At 33.9% G+C, this 20,487-nt stretch overlaps 2 protein-coding genes across 2 annotated transcripts; one reads left to right on the forward strand and one right to left on the reverse strand.

The window, feature by feature from the left end:
- The first annotated feature begins 590 nt into the window (after positions 1-590).
- On the forward strand, positions 591-16,505 carry LOC106104845. The gene is made up of 4 exons (XM_013285021.1): positions 591-1,336; positions 15,173-15,258; positions 15,592-15,925; positions 16,270-16,505. Exons 1-4 carry the CDS (start codon positions 606-608, stop codon positions 16,373-16,375), a joined length of 1,257 nt encoding a protein of 418 aa, XP_013140475.1. The 5' UTR covers positions 591-605; the 3' UTR covers positions 16,376-16,505.
- Positions 16,506-16,966: 461 nt separating this feature from the next.
- Positions 16,967-20,376, reverse strand: LOC106104846 (survival motor neuron protein). The gene is made up of 7 exons (XM_013285022.1): positions 20,204-20,376; positions 19,965-20,121; positions 19,343-19,516; positions 18,697-18,870; positions 18,345-18,448; positions 17,992-18,137; positions 16,967-17,693 (listed from the first exon to the last, which is right to left on the reverse strand). Exons 1-7 carry the CDS (start codon positions 20,243-20,245, stop codon positions 17,657-17,659), a joined length of 834 nt encoding a protein of 277 aa, XP_013140476.1. The 5' UTR covers positions 20,246-20,376; the 3' UTR covers positions 16,967-17,656.
- Between the last annotated feature and the right edge of the window lie 111 nt (positions 20,377-20,487).

Genomic DNA, 20,487 nt, shown 5'->3' on the forward strand with positions numbered 1-20,487 from the left:
TAATGTTATTGAACGTAAACAACAATGAACGTTCAATATTTGCGTTTACCAACTTGTCATTGTTTGAGTTGAAAGTAAATATAAACGATGATAAAACGTCTCAAATTGACGACAAGCAGTTATGACTGTCAAGTAGATAATTTGGTTTGATGCAAATGCTAAGTACACTATTTTTTTAAATAAAAGGGGGCAAACGAGCGGCGTGAACACCAAGGTGGTCAACGACGCCCATGGACATCCGCAACACCAGAGGAACTACAGATGCTTTGCCGGCCTTTGAGAAAATGATAGGCTCGTTTCTTAAAGGACCTTAAGTCGTATTGGTTTGGAAATACCGCCAAGGACATATTGATACATATTGAAGATGGGAAATAAAACTATTGTTAAAACCGTATCAATAAAAGTGATTGTGTGTGATGAGTTACAAATTCCTTTATAATGTGCACACGCATATAATTTGATTCGCGTAGTTTGTAAACACTGCAAAAAACATCAACAAGTGATTGTAAATAAAATATTTCGAGTATGATGCAGGTTCATGATGATGACGGTTTGATACCCCAGCTAGGGTTGGTCCCGTGGTCGTAGCACGCAGCTTGCAGCGCATGGTGGTGACAGCCGGTGGCGGTGCACCCTGCACCGTGACGTCATCACAGGTAGCCGCGCCGAGGGGGCCGGCGGCAGTCGAGTCGCGCCCGCCGAGCGGAGCGATCGTGTCGCGCACCTCACCGGCCGCATGCCGGAGAACCAGTCGGCGGGATGGCCGCCCACGGCGTGAGCGCCGCGCTATGTTGAAGCATGCGACGCGGCCGCCGGCGGCTAATGATGCCGACCACCGATACCAGAACATGCCACGGCGGCCGCACCACCACCTGCCGCTTAACGTCTCCACGCTGGACTCCTCCAAGCACTCGGTGGGCGGCACTTCAGCTAGCGTCAGCCCCGGCGGCCAGCCAGCGCCCGCGCCGCCGCAGGTGGCGGCGCCTGTGCCCATTTCCTCTCCGCCCAAACTGGCCAATGGTACCGCACCGGGTTTGCAGCCGCGCTCGGTGGGCATGAGGAGTCGCAGCTCGCGAGCAGCCACGGAGGAAGCACTGACGTCGCTGGCATTGCTGTGCCTTGTCAGCCTATTGCTGGCGCTTTTGGCGTTACTCTTCCTGCTCAAAATCTCAGCGCCGGCAACGAGCGCGCCCGAGGAGTTCGCGGTGGTGTACGAAGTGACATTGGCCCTGTGCGCGTTGACTCTGTCGCTGAACCTGTGCTGCCTGCTCGTGTGCGCGATACAGTTCCTGTTCGCGGTGAAGCTGGTGCACTCGCCTTCGGCGCCCAACGGCCGGTGAGTTGCCTCCACCTTCAGGCCGCAGCTCGCCTCTTATCCGTTAAGAATGTCTGAGAACCGGTTGCGGTGATTACGTGCCGGTGCTATGCCGGGTAGATAGTGTACGCGATCGCGGTGCGCGCCCGCTCGCCCTCACGCGCCGGTCGCCGCGGATTTTAAATATTTGTTCGTCTCGCGGCTGAACAGCGGGCGCGAGCTCGACATGTCAGGACCGGTGTTATCGCGGTCCATATGACGGTGCGAGCCTCGTTTCGTTCCCATTATCTCAAGCTCGAGCTAAACGGCTGCAGTTTGCAGTTGCTAATATTAACTCACCATTAACTGTGTTATCACACTTAGAACATCTACTTTAAATATTACAATCTAACTAGGACAGGTTTTTTAAAGCTCCGATGGATTAAATTTCAGATAAGAAGTCATGAATTTGAATTAAACTACGGAATATTAGTTATTATCATCAATACAAGATTTTGGCACCAAAAATTTCTTAAACATGGAAAGAGATGTAGGAATTTTGATCGTGGTCATATTGCAATACTGCATTAGATCGCGAAAAAATTACGATATAAAACAATCATTCAACAATATTGTAATAACTGACAAAATCAATTCATATAGACAGCGTTAAATTATTTACTTTAAATAGGAAATCTATTTTGGTGCTTGTGTATTCAATCTATTAGAAGGTGATTTTTTCGGTTGTTTGTACACCCGATACTCGTCCGTATTGGGCAGGTGCTAACGGTCGTCGTTGGCGGTTATTCGTGAATGACGATAAAAAGTTTGCCTCCCGCATTCGAACGTTGATAACAAAACCGTTGGCACGAGCCAATATGGTCTTCTATAATTGAACGCTTAAGAATGATAAGGTGCCTACGAATAGAGTTTCATGAATGGAGAGTAACTTAAGGAGAGATAGAAAAGCTTGAAGAACTTAACAGAAGTCTATTGTATTCTATTTCTTGTTTATGTCTCTCCCTCAACGAATTAAGAAGTCTCGATAGATTAAAATATCTGTGAGTCGAAAACGATCTCACGTTTCAAAAACCGACAAGAATAATCCTTTTCATAGTCGAGACTATCAGCGTCAAGTAAAAAAATGACTATGCACAAAAGAGTTTGCGTTGAAACATTTTTTATTGCATATAAAAAGTATACACCCATCTTTATATTTATTTCCGTAAACACTAAAACATTTACGGTATAACAAAAATAGAGCTATTACTGATGTGAGTAACGATATCCATTTTATTAATAAGACCAGTGATTCTCAGATTGTTCCCTTGGGATCCACCTAAAATCTGTTGGGATGTACGATGTTAGGATACTTAAAGGTTCACAAATCACAAAAAGATTGAAGCTACAGGTTGACTAAAAGCAGTGAAAACAGTCAACGTGAAAAACATTTGAGAATCTTACTAATATTATTAATGCGAAAGTTTACATGGATGGATGTTTGTTAGAGTTTGTGGCCTAAACGGCTGAACGGATTTTGATGAAATTTGGCATAGATGTAGAAGATAGTCTGGTAGAACATATAGGCTACTCAGTTTTGTTTTTTCAATCCCACACGATCGGAGTCAAGGGCGAAAGATAGTCTTCGATATAAACAACATAGTAACAATGTAATGTGTGTTCACACTAAGGGACACGTTTGGAATTCATCCGCGAAACCGAATACTTCGATCGACGGGCCATCTGGCGAAGAAATTCTTTTTATTTTCATTTTATTCGCGTCAGTAGTCTGTTTATTTAGTATATTATTTTTAAAGCAAGTCAGATATCAGCTAGGCGTTGCATTTACGCCTTGTTTAGTTTACTGAAGTGGACAGGGATAAAAAGTTTTTAAACCAACAAATGTTTACAATCATCACAATAAATATAACGAGTTAAAGGTATACTAAAACAAGCTAAGCTACAGCTTCATTAACTATTATTTACTATAATTAATTCTCCTATACATAAATTACTTAAATATTTAGTCAATATAGGAATTAAAATTACAATCTTAGATTTAATACGTGTCAACTAGGCGTGTTTTAAACCCATTCTAAATTCCATTCCGCAATACGCATGTGTTCTGTGCAGTTAATGACAGAGATAGCGAAATTCCATAGATAATTCTACGTCTATGGTTCCCGTATCTATGGTTTGTCGTGTCTATGGCCTGCTCTAGTGCTCCGGGCGGAATGTGGCAACGCAAATACCTATGGAGCCAACGCGGAAGGCCCGCACCGGTATTTTGTCTTACAATGTGCCAATAGCAATGAACTTTAATACTCTGTATCATTTAAAATACATTTAGGCTTTACTAATATTCAAATATCAATTTCTGTAATGCTGAAATGTATTTTATTGAAATGCTTCTTCAAGTCACAGAATAACTCTATCAACCTACAAGCTCTCTACTAAGAAGTAACCAGTCGTAAGCCAGTTTTATAACTAGATGTAAGCACTAAGACTTTAAAATGTTACATGAAACATCCGTTAATTGACTCCTCAGTATCCCGTTGAGTGACAGACTTGATTAAAAAATAAAATTAGTAAATGATTCTGCCATAACTAATTAATATAATAACAATTTACATAAACATTTAATAAGAGAAGAGGGCAAACGTGTAGCGGTTTTAAATACCACCGAAGACAAACTATTCCACAACACGACTGCGGAAGGCAGTTTCAAGAGAAACCTTGTTGAGAAGTATTATATTTTCTAATATAACTTAGGGTCTGACTTATAACAATCTCTAAAAGATCTGACGATATTATGTGTCTACAGTTGTAATTATTGTCTATTAATAGAGTCCATTTTAAGCTTTAAAACTTCTCTCTCTGTTTACTACTATGTAAATCGAGTGGTATTATAAGATTGGACATAACAGTATAGAGTATTCGGTGACCTCAGTATAACTAGTTCAATTCCAGTACAGCAATGGCAATGACAGGTAGTCGGGTTATAGCATAACATTGTTGCAGTTGCAAAAAAGTAGTCATGTTAGACGTTACATAAAGTGTTCAGGTGACTGGCCGGTTTATAATGTTTTGACGACGTTTAATTTTAAACAAAAAACAAAAACAGGCATAGAAAATAATGCGAGACTTGGACTTGACGGAGGAAAAGTGGGACTTTTCACAGTTTATCCTATCCTTTATCTAGAAGAGGTAGACATCTGTGACAGATAAGCCCTTTGATAAGTCAAAATTTGACTATATTAAAGCTACCAGGACATAAATATAATTACATTAGAATCACGTAAAATGCATTTAACAGATCCGTGTTCTTGAGTTATTACGGTGTCCAGTGAATCTTAAAATTACGTGAATTGTATACGCGCGGGGAATACGAAGTCCGAAATGTGTAATGTAGTCTGTAGCGTGTAATGTGTACAATACGAGCGTGCATTGCTGCAAGTAGGTAAACCGAAAATAACACCGATTAATAGGGTTGCCAAGTTTTAATATTTTGAAAGATTGTATTTGTTTATTGAAAGCGCCAATAGTCGCGGTTAGTGGTGCGGATTTCCGGTCTCTTGGTCGAGAGTTCAAATCCATAAATCTTATCCTAGCACAAGCTTAGAGCTTAGCTAGAATGGTAAAATAAATATTTATGAATAAACAGAAAATCTACGATTTTTTAACTCGTGTTTTGAAGTTGGTTACTAAATAGATTTATTAAAACCTTATCTTTACCATCTTTTTAATAGTGTTAAGTTTGATGAGTTATACCAGGACAAGTACGGATTTTTAATTTTATGTGTATGGATATTATATTCATTTTTGGATATTAATATACTTTACTAGCTGTTGCTTGCGATTTCGTCTCCGCGAAAATAAAAAACAGCATATGTTACTGATAACGCAGCTTTTTAAAATGGTAGATGAAATTTTGAAATCGCCTAATAGTTTTTTAGTTATTCGTATTATATATTACGTATAATAGTTTACCATTAAGGATGGACCTTACAGGTTTCGTGCGTAAGACTTTATTTTTTTACCTTTTATTTTACAACATGGTCACCCTAGTGACAGCGATTAGGAAGACCGTTGTTATGATAACATATTTCATACATGTGCTTCCTTGTGTAACGTGCAATAACATTGCAGTTTTATCTGTTTTAAAAATAACCTTCTTTGATAACCCTTAAAAAGTTTTTTTTTCATTTTAATACGTGCCAGTTAAATTCTGTAAAAAAATCTGTGTGTTCTTGTACAGGAATCAATTTAAAAAAAATTACGCCGCCATCTTTTGTTACCTTTTTATTACGATGGGAGATTCTTAATGCGTCCATTGTTTTTAAATGTGCCATGTACTGAGTACCAAGCTATCTTTTTAATTGATTTCAATCTAGTTTTATTATCTGTACTAATATTATAAAGAGGAAAGATTTTTGTAAGTATTGAAATATCTCAAAATCTACTGGGCGGATTTTAAAAATTCTTTCACCTTTAGAAAGGTAATTTATCTGTGAGTAACATAGGCTATATTTTACTATTACTAATACTAAGGAACTACAAATAAACAGCGTATTTCTAACTTGTTTTATCATTACGTGAACGCCTTATGGATTCAAGGTAACGAAGAAATGTTTAAAGTCACTTGTTACAAAGTATGACTATATTCATATAAGGCAAAAAACTATTCGCATGTTTTCCAAGCACTTGTATCCACATATATCTTGATTCAAGTCTGCGTTCGAATTTAACTACAGCCAGTCGACAATCAACCGTATTCTCATGCAATAAAGTTGTTAATGCCAGTAATATATGTAGTAGTACTATTTGTCATTTAAAAAGTGCTAGTAAAAAGCACGTTCATAGGTACAATCTATCGAAGTTATTGAATGAACTACGGCACGAGGTCAGCCGCAAATATTTGAGACCGGTTCTTACACAAAACCTTGCCTCGTTCGTGTCCATACTTAGTTCCCATAACAATTGTTACTCATTGAATTTTAGATTTTATTAACGAGACAATAAAATTCATTTTCAATTACATTACAATGTACATCTCTATTCAGATTCCCATATCGTAAATGTCAGCATTAGATTCCCATTAGATTTTCAGTTTTGTTGCTAATGTGTTAGTGCTCAATTTTCATTGTACGCTTTCGCGAAATTCTTCCCTTGCATGTCAATAACGTCGATACGATTCCCGTCTACGTTCCCACGTTTGTAATAAACATGTCTGGGAAGGGCTACTTTTTATTTTTAACTTTTTTGTCACGCAATAAAGTTTCATTTTACTTTTTTCTGTTGACATTGACATGATGAATCACTGGCCAGTATTTAATATACGTTGAAAAAAATAAAATGTCTTAAAAACAATTAAAGACTTATAAAAATATGAGAATATGGTATTTTTATCGGCTTAAAAATTTACAACATTTGTGTAAGAGGCAACCCTATTTTGTGCATTTTTTGTTGACAAATCAGTTCACTCGTTCATTTTTAAATACATTTTGCCTTTTTAAATCACCACCTTCAATTCAATGTTCGTTTTTCTCATTGAAATGATAATCAAACACGCAACTATTAACCTAACCTAAATACAGTAGACATGCTAAATGCGCATTTTTTAAGTCTACGTTCTTCAATTAAATTCTAAGAAATACACGATAATGTCCAAATCGTAGAAGAGTACAAATAATTCAACATTTCTTATTACTAACAAACAAAAGACATTTTTGTAAAACAAGCGCGGCTAATGACATTTTAGCGCTTTGACGCCTAGTATTTCTGCCGATTCAATTTAAAAGATGTTTTTTTTTTTGTAATAATTGCATAAGGTTTTTAACATAATCGAATTGGTATAATACTTACATTGTAATAAAATTAAACAGAAGTTACATAGTAGGACGTTATGTTGAAAATGAAAGTTTTTAATTATGTAAACAAAACCTTAAAGGAGGCAGAAATTCTTTGTATAATTTTTAAGCTTTACACTTTAATTCACAAAGGAATTTTCATCAATATTTGTTCAGCAAACTCTTTTTCTTTAGTATAAGGCAACTCTTTAACAAAACATAGCTTTAGATTTATCAATTTCCCGTCAAAAACTTTAAATATAATTTACTAGCCAATATGTATTTTCAATTAAAATTTAAATACATGTATTTCATTATAGCCCCCTTTACCTTCTCGTGATGTTTCGCAATGTCTCGGCACCTCTCGCCATTCGAGTCTCATGTACCGTATGTATTCGCAGAGAAAGAAATATTAGACTATCTTCTACATTTCAATCTAAATCAAGGGTATCGTCAACCGGAAATAATCGGTATTCGTTGAGTCGACCTTGCCTTCGCCCTGCTCAATGCCCATCTAACCTGTTTCTGAGATAGAACTTTTTTTCAACTCAACACACCCATTCAAATTCCTTACGGACGCAATCATGACAAATGACGTACCCAACCATGCTTCTTATAACCAAAACAATTGCTATCTCCGTCTTTTTCATACAGAATGACCGAAATGACAATAGGTTTTTAAAAAAAAATTGTGCAATAATTTATGGACTTTGATTCTTTAAACTTTGTTTCTAAATGGATTTAATTTTCCTTTTACTTTAATGTACTTACGTAGCCCATTATAATAAGACAATATTTGTGTTAGAATTAACGAAAAAAGACGCCGACTAGCGATTTCTTAACTTATCAAATTCGATTGGCAAATCCCTTCACTTTCGTCCTGTTTGGGTAATGCTCAACTTAAGGTAATTAAACGTAAACAAATGTCAATAAGGTAAGTTCATATATCTGTCCTTATCACACACTATGTATTAGATAAGGATAGATTGATCTTCCGTAAATCAATCGTCACTCCCTTAATTTTTTCACCATTCATTTTTTATGTTCATTATTTAAAGTTCGTGACATACAACACCTATTGTTAACTAATTATACGGCATTTAATTATTCGGTCGTTCATTGACCATTGCCATTGTTATCACACTTCATTAATACTGAATTGGTTATTGTTATTTCTGGACTCGATTGTACTTTAAATTGTAACGAACTTCAGTTCAAGTATCTAACATTAACAACTAATTTTTGTTTGTGACAGTACACTCATTATGTAATGTTTCTATAATTGTTTTTGACACGACTGTACACGCGTACCGAAATATGACTTGGAACTACGAATAAATATGGTTTGAATTACTAAAAAAATTTATTCAGTGATTATTTTTATACATACATAAGATGTTGGTGTATGTTTTAGTTGTAAAAACAAAAGCCCTAACAGAATGCATTTAATTTATTCACTGAGATGTGCACGTGAGAACGAGTTTTCACATATGATATACGCTGGATTGTCTATGTTCCGCCCTGGTAACCATGAAAAAACTTTACCCCGAGACCTTTTCTCTATGTTAAACAGAACGTTTTTAGTTCTGTGTAAACGTAAATAAACCTGCTTTTATTTAAACCAGTTATTTTCTGTTAATTGTGTATTCAACTCGAAGGAATCAAGAGAAATTACCGAGGCTTAACTATTGTCGTTTTGTCGACAATCTTAATTTAAGTTGTCGTTTGTTAAACATTTTTAACTTCTTACATTCCTACAATAAATTGAATAACCAGAGATAAATATACTTTTTAATTTTTAATACAATTTCATCAGTTCGGAAACGCACATTACTAATCTGTCAATTCTGCTCCTTATGTCATCTGTCAGATGATTCGCCGAAACGGGGTGTTCATCAAAGCAAATTCATCCAAAAATTAAAAAACAAAAAAGTATTTTGTGATGGACCGCTAACCAGTCATAATTTATGCGCATAATTTAGATTATGAAACACCTTTAGGTGGGCAGGCCTGTAGCCTTGAATCTCTTGGTTTACTTTTTGGTCTCATTAAATACTTGGGCCTTTTTTTAAACATAACCTTTTAAAGATCGTGAAAAAATATTGTCAACGTGATTGATTTGGCGGTTTCAAAACGTTCCTAGTAGTTTTTTTGTGAGAAATAGGTCTATTTAATTTGTTGTGAAGTGTTATTACGAGTAATTAGAGAAAATAAGCCTATACATTTGATTTGTTGATTAAAATACTTGATTCTAGATATTGTCCTGTTGAATCTTTTTAGATAGTCACAATCACAACCTCTATTTACGAATGAAATAGACAATAATGTTTCATAACAGGTCAAAATAATTTGAACCATTGTTTTTTGTATTAAGTAATAGATTTTGAGGTTATAGGCTCTTCTTAATTCTTTACAATATAACGGCTTAACTCTATATAGATTTTTTTGTTTGAGAATACCCTGTGACCCTATTATATTTTCATGTGGGAAGGATGCCTATAAAGGTTGACGAGGTCAGAACTGGTCATAACCGGTCAGCCCACGTTTCATCATTATTAACCTTTTTTTGATATACGTTTTGCCTTAATAGGTTCTGAGCAAGAAGGTTAACAAATCAGTTCGCGTACCTTTATGTATGACTAGCTGTTCCCGTGCGGCTTCATCCGCATGGAATTATGAAAATTTTATTTTATTGTTTACATTTGTCAAATTATCAATAGCAAATGTCAAACTGACATGACATGACAAACCTTGGCAATCTCGTTTCCTTAATATTGGCAGCAACTTATGGTCTCTTTCCCACATTAGGGATTTTATCTAAATAAATTACCCCTAAGTTTAATGGCGTGAAAATATATAGCCTAAAGCGTGACGTAAGTGTAGGGCTTTTTATTTAAAAAAAGCATTATTCAAAAATATGCTGCAATTGCTGACATCTTAGGCAACAAAGAAGTATGTGTTTACGCTTTATTATAATAGTATAGATTGATGGAGAAAATTGTAAGCAGTTGATTTGAAGGTAATAGAAATTAATAAAACGACTCTATTCTAGACTTTTCGACAAAGTAGACTATGCCTTTTTAATACTATTTACGTTAAATAATTCTAATTGCATAACATTATTACAATGCGATAGTCCTGAATATGTATTTATATCCATATATAAAAGCTTAGTCATTTGAATGGTTTCTGTCTACAAAAGTAAAAACTAGGTCTAAGGCGTATTATTGTCTGAGACCTAATTTAACCTACTATTGCTCTAATTGGATATGTTATGGCACACTATTGAACAACACAGTGATGGGAAATACAAAGAATGATTTTTTTTTTATGTATTGACAAAATTATTGATGACAAAGAGTAACATAGATTAACAATGAATATTGAATAAGCGTGCAATCTATTCGGTTTGTTTGAAACAACACACCTAGATATAGTCTAGATAAGGAATCGTGTAGCGTCTACAATTGGTATTACATCAAGACGAAACGCAACGTAGTATATTTATTTCAGTAGTATTCCACAGCCATTACCGCTTACAGCGCTACTAGCACCCTGGGCGTGATTTCTATGGCGCCCTTTTACTAACAGTGGTAGTGCCCGCTTTAACATCTTAGCACTAGCAGGGCCGGCACGCCCGGTGTAATACTACCACACAGAAGACAGGCGTAAAATGAAACCAATGCCGTGTTTCGTCTGATGAGTGTGGTGCAGGAGGCCTAATTTAAGTCCCTTTCTCTTTACCACCCTTTTCTTATGAGAGGATGGGAAGGGGAAGGGGAAGGGGAAGTGGATTTGACGATGGAGGAAATGCATAGGAAGAGGAAATATCCTCTTTATGTGCGTCTCCTCCTCCGTCGGATAAGGGTAGGCGACGCAACTGCAATTGCAGATGTCTATGGGCAGCGGTCGCTTCGCCATTTTGGCGGATTCAGGTGGCCGCTTGCTCGTTTGCCATCTTATGTTATAAAAAAAAATAGCAGCTTTATTAGGTTTATGTGAGATTGTATAATTTTCAGATCTGTGACGCCCCTTTCTATCAATCGCCCAGGTTTCCTAACAACGCGCTACCCTAATTGCTATGTTTTGTACAGGTATAATCCAGGGAAAACTCACTGTTATTTTACAATTTTCGTAATTGTTATCTCCGCGACTAGTGTGATATAAGTTAAGTTTCCTGTATTCTTTCGTATCCGTCGTTCGATATGGGAAATACAACATACCTTATAGAGTTGTATCAAACGGGTTACGAAGCCCGCTAAGTGAGGACGTCCTCGTGTGTACAGGATGTTTCATTATTTGTACTCATATAGTTTTTGTTTATTCTCAGATAATATAGATATAAATAATGTCCATTTTTAATAGCAGATATTATTACATTTTTAAATATGTTTTCTTCTTAAGTATTATAAAAAAAAATCTATAATCTGAGATTACGATCGAATCTACAACGCATTTAATATGTTTGTTTTTTAATGGTGAAAATTCTAATACAGTTAACTGAATTGTTAACAAGTAATAGATAAAAAATGTCTTTGACAAGTGAGATAGGAAATACGCCCTTACGAAGGTACAAAAGCCGTACAAGTTGCTTTAAAAGATTTTCATTTACCATTCACCTGCAGCAAAGGAAATCCCTTGTCATACATATGCATGTAATATGATTATTGAGGCAGTATTTTAAAATAGATTAACATATGGAAAATGTGTTAAACGAAGCCCTACTTGGTAGATATCAACGTATTTTTGACCGACTTCCCAAAAGAAGGAGGTACTCAATTCGTCTGCGTGTTTTTTTGTTATTGAATCGTGACAAAAATGAACATTAATGCCTCATTCGAATAAATGACATTTTGGTTTTTAATAAATAAAAAGAAATTGTAGATTTAATGTCATAAGAGCACAAATCCTTGTACATTACATTTATTTTTTAAATGTTTTGTTATTTTATTTGCTGTTATCTCGCAAAGTTATACTTCAAAGTAGTCGCAAAAGAGTTTACAGTTAATTTTTACCTGCCAATACAATAATAATAAAATGCATTCCTTGCAAATTCTTCTACATCGCCGCTCTTAAATGGCATACCTCAAACTATTCAGGCTCTATCATATAAAAACGTTGGCAGGTAAGAAAAAAAATTCTAACCACTACAACACTCATCATTTAATTTCTTACAAAAAATCATAGACAAGCAAATCCGTGTTATGGTTTTATATCATTGACATTTTACATGATAAGTTATTTTTTTTTTGGGAATAAGTCGCTTATAAAAATATTTTAATAGTAAAGTTAAGAATCCAACGTGTAACAGAAAAAGAAAAAATAAACCGCTGCTCGTGTAGATAAGGAATTCAAAACATACGATTACGATGCAGCTGGCTGGACATCCTTTAATTTATCACATTTAAAAAGATAATCTGTCTATGGTCAGAGCAAAAAGATATTCGATGAATTTTAATAAGTTTTTTTTGTGTAATAATTTAAATCTTATCGTTAGACTGAAATATTACATTGGGAAGCTTATCTTAGACCTTAATTTTTGGCATCTAATTTGCATAATCCTGTTGTCTACTCTACGCTAATATCACAAAGAGTAAAGATTTGTATTTTTGTATGTAAACTGGATACTTCCACACTAAAAAGTCGCGATTAGAAGCTTATACAAAATATTCCCTCAAAGAAATGTCATTAAAATGTGTTAAATCTTTTAAAGGTTTTCTTTTGTATTGTAGAGAATTAGAAAATTACAAATTTATTTTTAACTTAAATATCGACCACATAGAATGGTCACCTCGTTAAAAACCGGAAACGTCAAACTGTTTACCTTTAAAGCAGACTTGTCTAGACAAGTTTCTAGTTATCGAAATAACCTAAATAAATTGTGACAAACGCTGCTCTATGATTATTGAAATAATGTACTTACAAAAATTTTCTCTAACATACGGAATATGTCCAACTTCAAAACTATTAAAGCTTTATTATATAGATGCTCTTAACGATGGTGTTAAGTCTAAGTATAATTTACATTATATGATAACAAAGTAGGGTAAAGATAAGCGTCCATTGTTTCATATTGTGACGTGAAATTGTTATGAATTACGACTTTAAACTACTATTTCTGAACGCAAACAAAGGATGGCGCGAAAACATTTGCCGCCGCTACAGTGACAAGAATGACAGCATCAACGTCAAAAATATAGATTTGTCTATAACGATCAATATTATAATTAAGAAACAATAAAGATGGCGTAAGGATAAATAAAAATTCAGGATATTTTTTAAGCTCAAATAGGATTCGAATTAGAATTAATTTACTTTCAATAATTAGTTAACATAAATGTTGCCATATATTCGAAGATACCGATGTAATATGGATATTTTATCTTTGATCGTCGATCATTTCGAGAACGTTTCCCGCCATTTCGTCAGCATTCGAAAATAAAAATCTCACGAGTCGAAAGCGAGGAATGTTCACTATAACTATACGTACCTGTTATTTGGAATTTGTGCAGTAGACACGTAGGGAACCGGTCCTGTCAGCTGATAGAACTGAATTCGTGTACTTGCGGCTGTGAAGCGCAAACTTCTGATAACATAATCTTAAACTGCGTGCATTTAATCAAAATTATTGTTTACTAACGATTATACGAGAATTATTGTATTGCACGGATTAGATTTAAATCTGGATCTATTAAAGATATTGTATTAAAGGTTTTATTTATACGTATTGTGCCATTGTTTTAATTTTGTAAGATTTATCTGTTTGTAAACGGAGTAATTAACGAGATATAAATGCGTATTTACATTGACAATTGTGTTGCCAGGGTCGAACAATCACTGGGACAATATTGTATCGGTTTTATTTAAACAGATAACTATGTTGTATTTGCGGGCTCTTAAGCTTACAAATGTAAATTATTTATGGTTACAATAAGGGTACAAATATACATTTATTGTGAACTCACCCTTATAGTCAGCGATGCATGTCGGTTTGTACCCGCCTATTGGAAAAACCGTTAGTAAGAACCCTTGCAAATGGCGCCAACCAACACGTCGTACTTGGGGTAACCTTACAAAAAAAATTCTTTGATATATCTAGTTGATTGACAAAATTAATAAATTTGAAAATAATGCAAAAACTCTGTTCCATACTAGGTTTTATAAAAGTATGTACAGTGTGTATGTAAAAATATAGTACAAAAGTTATTATTATATCTGAATTAACTTATGCGATCGATATCCCAAATTTTGACGGAATTTTCATACGTCAGTGAGAAAGTTGAGGCTTTTGATTAATAAACCTTTAAGTGAGTTAATTCGAAGCGGTCATCCGAGTTACATTTAATTATCGATTTTATTTATTTAAATATGAGATCATAATGAAGCAATGAGCACAACATGATAATAATGTAGAAACATGGCAGTGTCACTGACATGGGAAACGTGAAAACCGGTGGGACACCATCAAGTGTAGGGTTGTGCTAAGTTAATTCAAAACACAGTATTCTCTGAATACTAATTCGAAGATTTTTATGTATAATAGACGAGTCTAATCTATATCCTGCGTTTGGTTCTCAAAAATTCAGCTTACTCTATATCAGAAGTGTTAGTATTTTGTTTACAGATAGCAATTCTTTAAAGTTACTACTTATTGCTCTGTAAAATAAAAAGTAAACAAACTCGAAGGGCAACATTGCAACTGGTTGCTTTTCCTTTCTTTCAACCAGTGACACCTTGTTTTACGTGATTTTTAACGAATGTGAAAGTCTATGATACCTACAGATATTTCGTGAAAGTCGACAACCCTGACGTCGGTGCGACAGGTGCCCGATCCGTTAAGTCTGCTCACAAACGAGTTTCGATATGTTTGCAACCTTTTTAAATATCATTCCGATTAATCGTATGCCTATTAAACAATTATTCGACTCCCGGTCAATTAACAAAATCATAGCGATAAAATTAACGTGAAAAGCGTTAAAAGGAACGTATTTAAAAAAAAACTTTTTTTAATCTGTTTTATTATTTACAGATCAAACAAATATCTGCAGAAATCGGCGATAACGCGTGTTTGTGCTGTAGGAGGCTTCTTCATATCGATACCGGTGTTTTTAACAGGTAATTAATACTTGCTTATCGGTTATACGTAAATTACGAACACGTTCTTTTAGTCTTTGGCAAATTTTAAATAAGATTAATGTTATAAGAAATCATTAATAGTAATTTTTATTCATATACGTCGAATTAGAAGTTCGATTTGCATTCAGATATCGATTATCGATATTAGATTGATGAAACTAACCAAACATTATTACAATAAGATTATTTATGTGGCTTAAATTATTGTAACCACCTTGTAGTGAGATTTTAAGATGAAATATGTTATTCGGTTTGTATTCATTATTCCACGCCTTGTTTTTTTTTTAATTAATTGCTATTTGTCTTTTCCAGGGATAATACTCTACACATTCATCCAATTCCATTCAACGCCGGCTATAGTAACATCTGTGTTTATTGGAGTTGGTATAATTTTTTGCGGCTGTGCGATGGTTCACAATGTCTTCGTGTGGCAGAAAGAGAAGACGAATCTGGTTAAAGCGTTCCGAGCTCAAGATTTGAATGCAACGAATGCTACGTCACCGAATATTAGCACCTCTAATGGTGCTCTACTTGGTAATGGACATTTGAACACGACGAGCGGCAATGTCAGCTTCCATAGTGTTGCTGGGGCACCATACAATCACCCAATAACGTTGCTCCAGCAAGGAGGACCTTACATTATCAGGTGAGATGCAGTAATTATTATTGAACAAATACAAACACGTATAGTTTAAAAAATCACATTCACTTGCAACACTGATACCTATAAATGGATACGTTATGCCTTGGAAATGACAGTTTACGACATTCATTGTCTATTCCTATCCGCACTACCTCAATCAGTCGTTACTTACGCCAAAATAGCGGAAATTGAAACTGCACATGATAATATGGTTATAGCCTATCCATTTATAGATTTAAATTAGATAGAGGTGCATTTACAAAGGATTTGAACGATTTTTTTTAACTCTTTCATTACATTAAATAATGTATTCGATAATAAATAGTGTAATATTTGTTCATTTGTAGGCCACCGACGAGCACGCCGCCGGGTGAGGGAGCTGCGACGCCGGGTGTGCCCGCCGCCACCATAGACCTCAGCCACGATGCCCACGAGCTCAGCACACTGGTATAAACACGCCACGTATCATAGACAACATAGTTTCGGTATACCACGTGTTATAGACTATCAACTCTAGCGGGAACACTTTTCAAAGACAATCACTTATTTTTTAAGTGCAACGACTGAAGCTTACCATAGACAAGACATTTTTAATCTGTAAGCACAATTGTGGCTACAGAATATTAAACTTTATAAGAAGTTATAAATATTTTTGTTAAAAGAAGGCACCATTAAAAACAGTTTTAAAACTAAAAATGTTAAATCAAATTTGTTAAAACTAAATTTGAAATTAACGAATCAGGTTGTGATGACGTCATTAATGCTTGTGAATTACAAGTTTTTAAATTGATCGAAAGTATGGCATGTTTTTTTTATATTCGTTCAAGGTCTACTAAAACTTTATTATACAACCTTGAGTCTAAAACATGAATAAATTGATATAATACTTGTTATAAATCCAAGGCAATAATTTGTATGGTGTATCATAGATTACGTACGTATTGTCATAAAATCTTCAAAGAATATTTAAAAGTGCCATTTCAACAGAACATTGTAAAATAATATTTTAGCTACCATAATGGTAAAAGCCTAATAAAAAAATAAATTTTACAATTTTGACATTTATTAAAAATATTTCTAAACGAATCGAATTATTTGTGCTTTTGTAAAAATGGCCTAATAATTCAATGTGCAATGAAGTCGATATGAAGAAGCTTGAAAGACCTGATTTGTTTTTATTTGTATAATAAAATAATTTTGTAAATAGTTATTTTAATATACTGCCATAGCAGTAATTGCTTTGCCATGTTTTATATTATTATATTTTATAGTGTTTTGGAAAACACAACGTAAATTATAGAAGCCACAGATTATGTAATAGCGGAAAATAAACCAGAGATAATATTTTTAACTTTTTCTTAAATATTAAAAGTTAAAATAAAACAAATGTTTTGAAGATACATGCTTTTATTTAGTCGTTATTTTTAAGGTCTTTGTATTTTTACAGAGTTTACAAAGTTTTTTTTTGGCTGAATATTATGCGTGTGTCATTTTCTGTAACGTAGATTTCATAAAAAAATGAAACCCACCAATCAGATTGAACTGTTCATGATTTTTTTATATAAAAAAAATATCTAAATGTATATTTTGTACATAGTAATACTCAGGAACATGGAGGCATAATTTAATTTATTTTTAATAGATAATATTTCTATTTGAAACGGTAGTTTGTGTTATGTGACACTAAAAATAAAATATTATAAAAAAATGTTCTGCTGTTTTATTTTACACAATTCAATGTATGGTGTTTCGATTTCGATTTTCCTTTGCCCTGTAAAAAACAAGAAATTTACACTAGTATAAAAGAATTGAGATTTATATGTATTTACAAAAAAAAACAAAAACGTACATCAAATTTGTACATCAAATTGGTTGAATTAAAAAAAAGTTGTGATGCAATTTAGTAAAAAAATAAATAAAAAACTATTCAATATTTTCTCTGCAAGTTTACATTAAGTCAGAAAGTAAGCGAGACATTTTCTTCGATATTCACTTTTCGTATGTCTAAAAACTATTAAAAAAATTTATTTTATAGGATTTTTTGCCGATTTTTATAATTTAATATTTACCTCTTCATTCCTTGGTATAACCCAGTATAGTATCCACTCATGTACCAGCTGAGCAGCATTGAGGATAGCGCCTGCTCTTCACAACTGTGCTCAGACCCAAAGCCTATCGGAGGGGGAGGAGGCAATGGCATTTCCATTGAATTTAACTGTGGTATATTAAAAAAATCTTTATAAAAAAAAAACACAAATATCATTAAAGGCTAATTTTGTTAAAAAGCGAAAACACTGCTCAAAATAAAAAAATGACTAACAAAAAAATGTTTTTTGACTATTTTTTTTAAATTTCGACATAAACAAAATTCAAGTAAAACTTTTATGTTCAATATCCAATTATAGATAGCATAATTACTTACATTTCCTAACATAGCAGGATTAAACATTGGTATCTCAGGTAAGTTCATTTTGCGTTGATTTTTTTTCTTATTTAGTGATTTTTTCTTTTTCTGGAATGATCCATCTGGAAATTTCAGTAGGGTTGTTATTTAATCCAATTGTGAGTTCAGAATTACAAAAAAATACAAAACACACCATAAAAATTAATAAAACAAGGCATATGTCAATTAAATTCGTCACAAATGTAGTACATAGTCTGGAAGAACATATAGGCTATTATTTTTTTACCAGTGTCTATGTACCACTGGTAAAAACTAGTGCAATTATAACTAAACACTTAAAACGAATAGTACATAGTTTTAAAATACTAACCTGTACTTCCTAAGCTTGTGCCAGCATCACTACAGTCCATATTCTCTAACAGTGATTGACTCCCAAAGCCATCATCTTTATCACACAACGCCTGCTGAGTTTGCCGCATCCTCTCGTGTTTGCCCAAAGTTGGCTTTAATGTACTAATTGACACTATCTCTGAATTATCATAACCTAGAATAAGTGTCATTATATTACCAAGTCAGTCCAGGAATGTAAGAAAAACTAATTCTAATTGGTCTCGGTTCACTTGCAGTGATGCAGTCACCGCCATAGATATTCGTAATTGCAAATATGTTGGCTTTCATGATCAATGGAGGTGGAAACGGACAAAAAAAGGATATTTCCACTTCCTATATATCTGCTACACCATTAAATTAGCTTTCCTTACCCATCATTACCCATAAGAGATGATGGGAAGGGAAATAGACTAAAATAATGCCTCTTTCATGCACACTCAACAGATGAAATGTGGAATTATTTAGACTTCACACCTGTCTTCTGTGTTGTGATTGCAAGAGGCGAGCTGGTTTATTCATGCAAAGATTTTGAAGGGCACTCTATGGCTGTGTAGGGAAAGTGGATTTCAAAATCCAAAGTGATCTGAGCTATCTACTCTTTGAAACTTATAAAACAGTTACTTTACCTAAGAACTTAACTACACACTCTTTGTCATTGATGAGTCTTAGTACAAATGCTTCATATTCCTGGCCGTCCCCCTCATATATAGCTCTGCACGGCATCCCTGCCTGCCATTTTACACTTTTCTTTTGTGGACATTTTACTTTCTGTGATGTACCATTTTTTGTTTTTGAATGTTCTGTGGAAATAAAATAATAATCATATTTTAAGAATGAATTACACTTAACTATACTTATATTCTAAAGAGGAAAGATTTGTTTATTTGTATTTCAAATAACTCAAAAAGTACTAGGCCAATTTTAAAAATTCATTAATTTAAAAAATAATAACATGTTTATGTTATTATTTTTTAAATTGCGGACATAGTCGTGAGCAACAGTTATTTTAAAAAAAGAGAAGTGAAAGCATTCCTAAAAAACTTATTTCATCTTTGTCTGTTTATATTAAACACAACTTGAGGTAATTAATAGTCTGGTATATTGTAAAAAGTAGATGTTCCTTTGAAAATCTATGCAACAAAATTAATTAAAGATTTGTATGATTACTTTAAGAGGTTATGTTTTGAAAAATTGGAACTATGTTTCTTTTTAGGATAGCTGAGTATTTGAAGTTTGAACGTTACTTACCTTTCTCTGGGTTTTTGACTGAATGTTGTGTATTAGTGGACATAGCTACGCGCTTTGCTACCTCAGCATTGGCAATTTTTAAAGCTTTATCATATGCATCGTTCAGTTTTCTATCGTCCCATATGTCTTCTTCAACATTCTCGTCTTCTGTTTCTGACTGAAAAGACAGTATAAGGTCAATAAAATTAAAAAAAAACCATAATAAGATTACATACAAAATACAATAAATTGTTACTTACAAGATTCATTCCTTTTACGTACAGAAGTTCTCCGTTCGACATATTACTTGATTTTTTTTTTTATTTTTAGAAATATTGTCTTAGTACTACGCAAAATTTAAGAGTTTGAAACTATTACTTGGTTTTTGATAAAAATTTGAATTGAAAAACTTTTTTAAGACAAACTGTATTTTGTGGATGTAGATGTCAATGTCAAAACATTTTTAATTACAAACTGTCAAAGTGTATGAACCAAAAACCGAACCCTAGAATGCTGAAAGCAGATTTTTTTGTAATAACTTAGA

The sequence above is a fragment of the Papilio polytes genome, unplaced genomic scaffold, assembly GCF_000836215.1.
Source record: "Papilio polytes unplaced genomic scaffold, Ppol_1.0 DF823399.1, whole genome shotgun sequence".
NCBI classification, from domain to species: Eukaryota; Metazoa; Arthropoda; class Insecta; order Lepidoptera; family Papilionidae; genus Papilio; species Papilio polytes.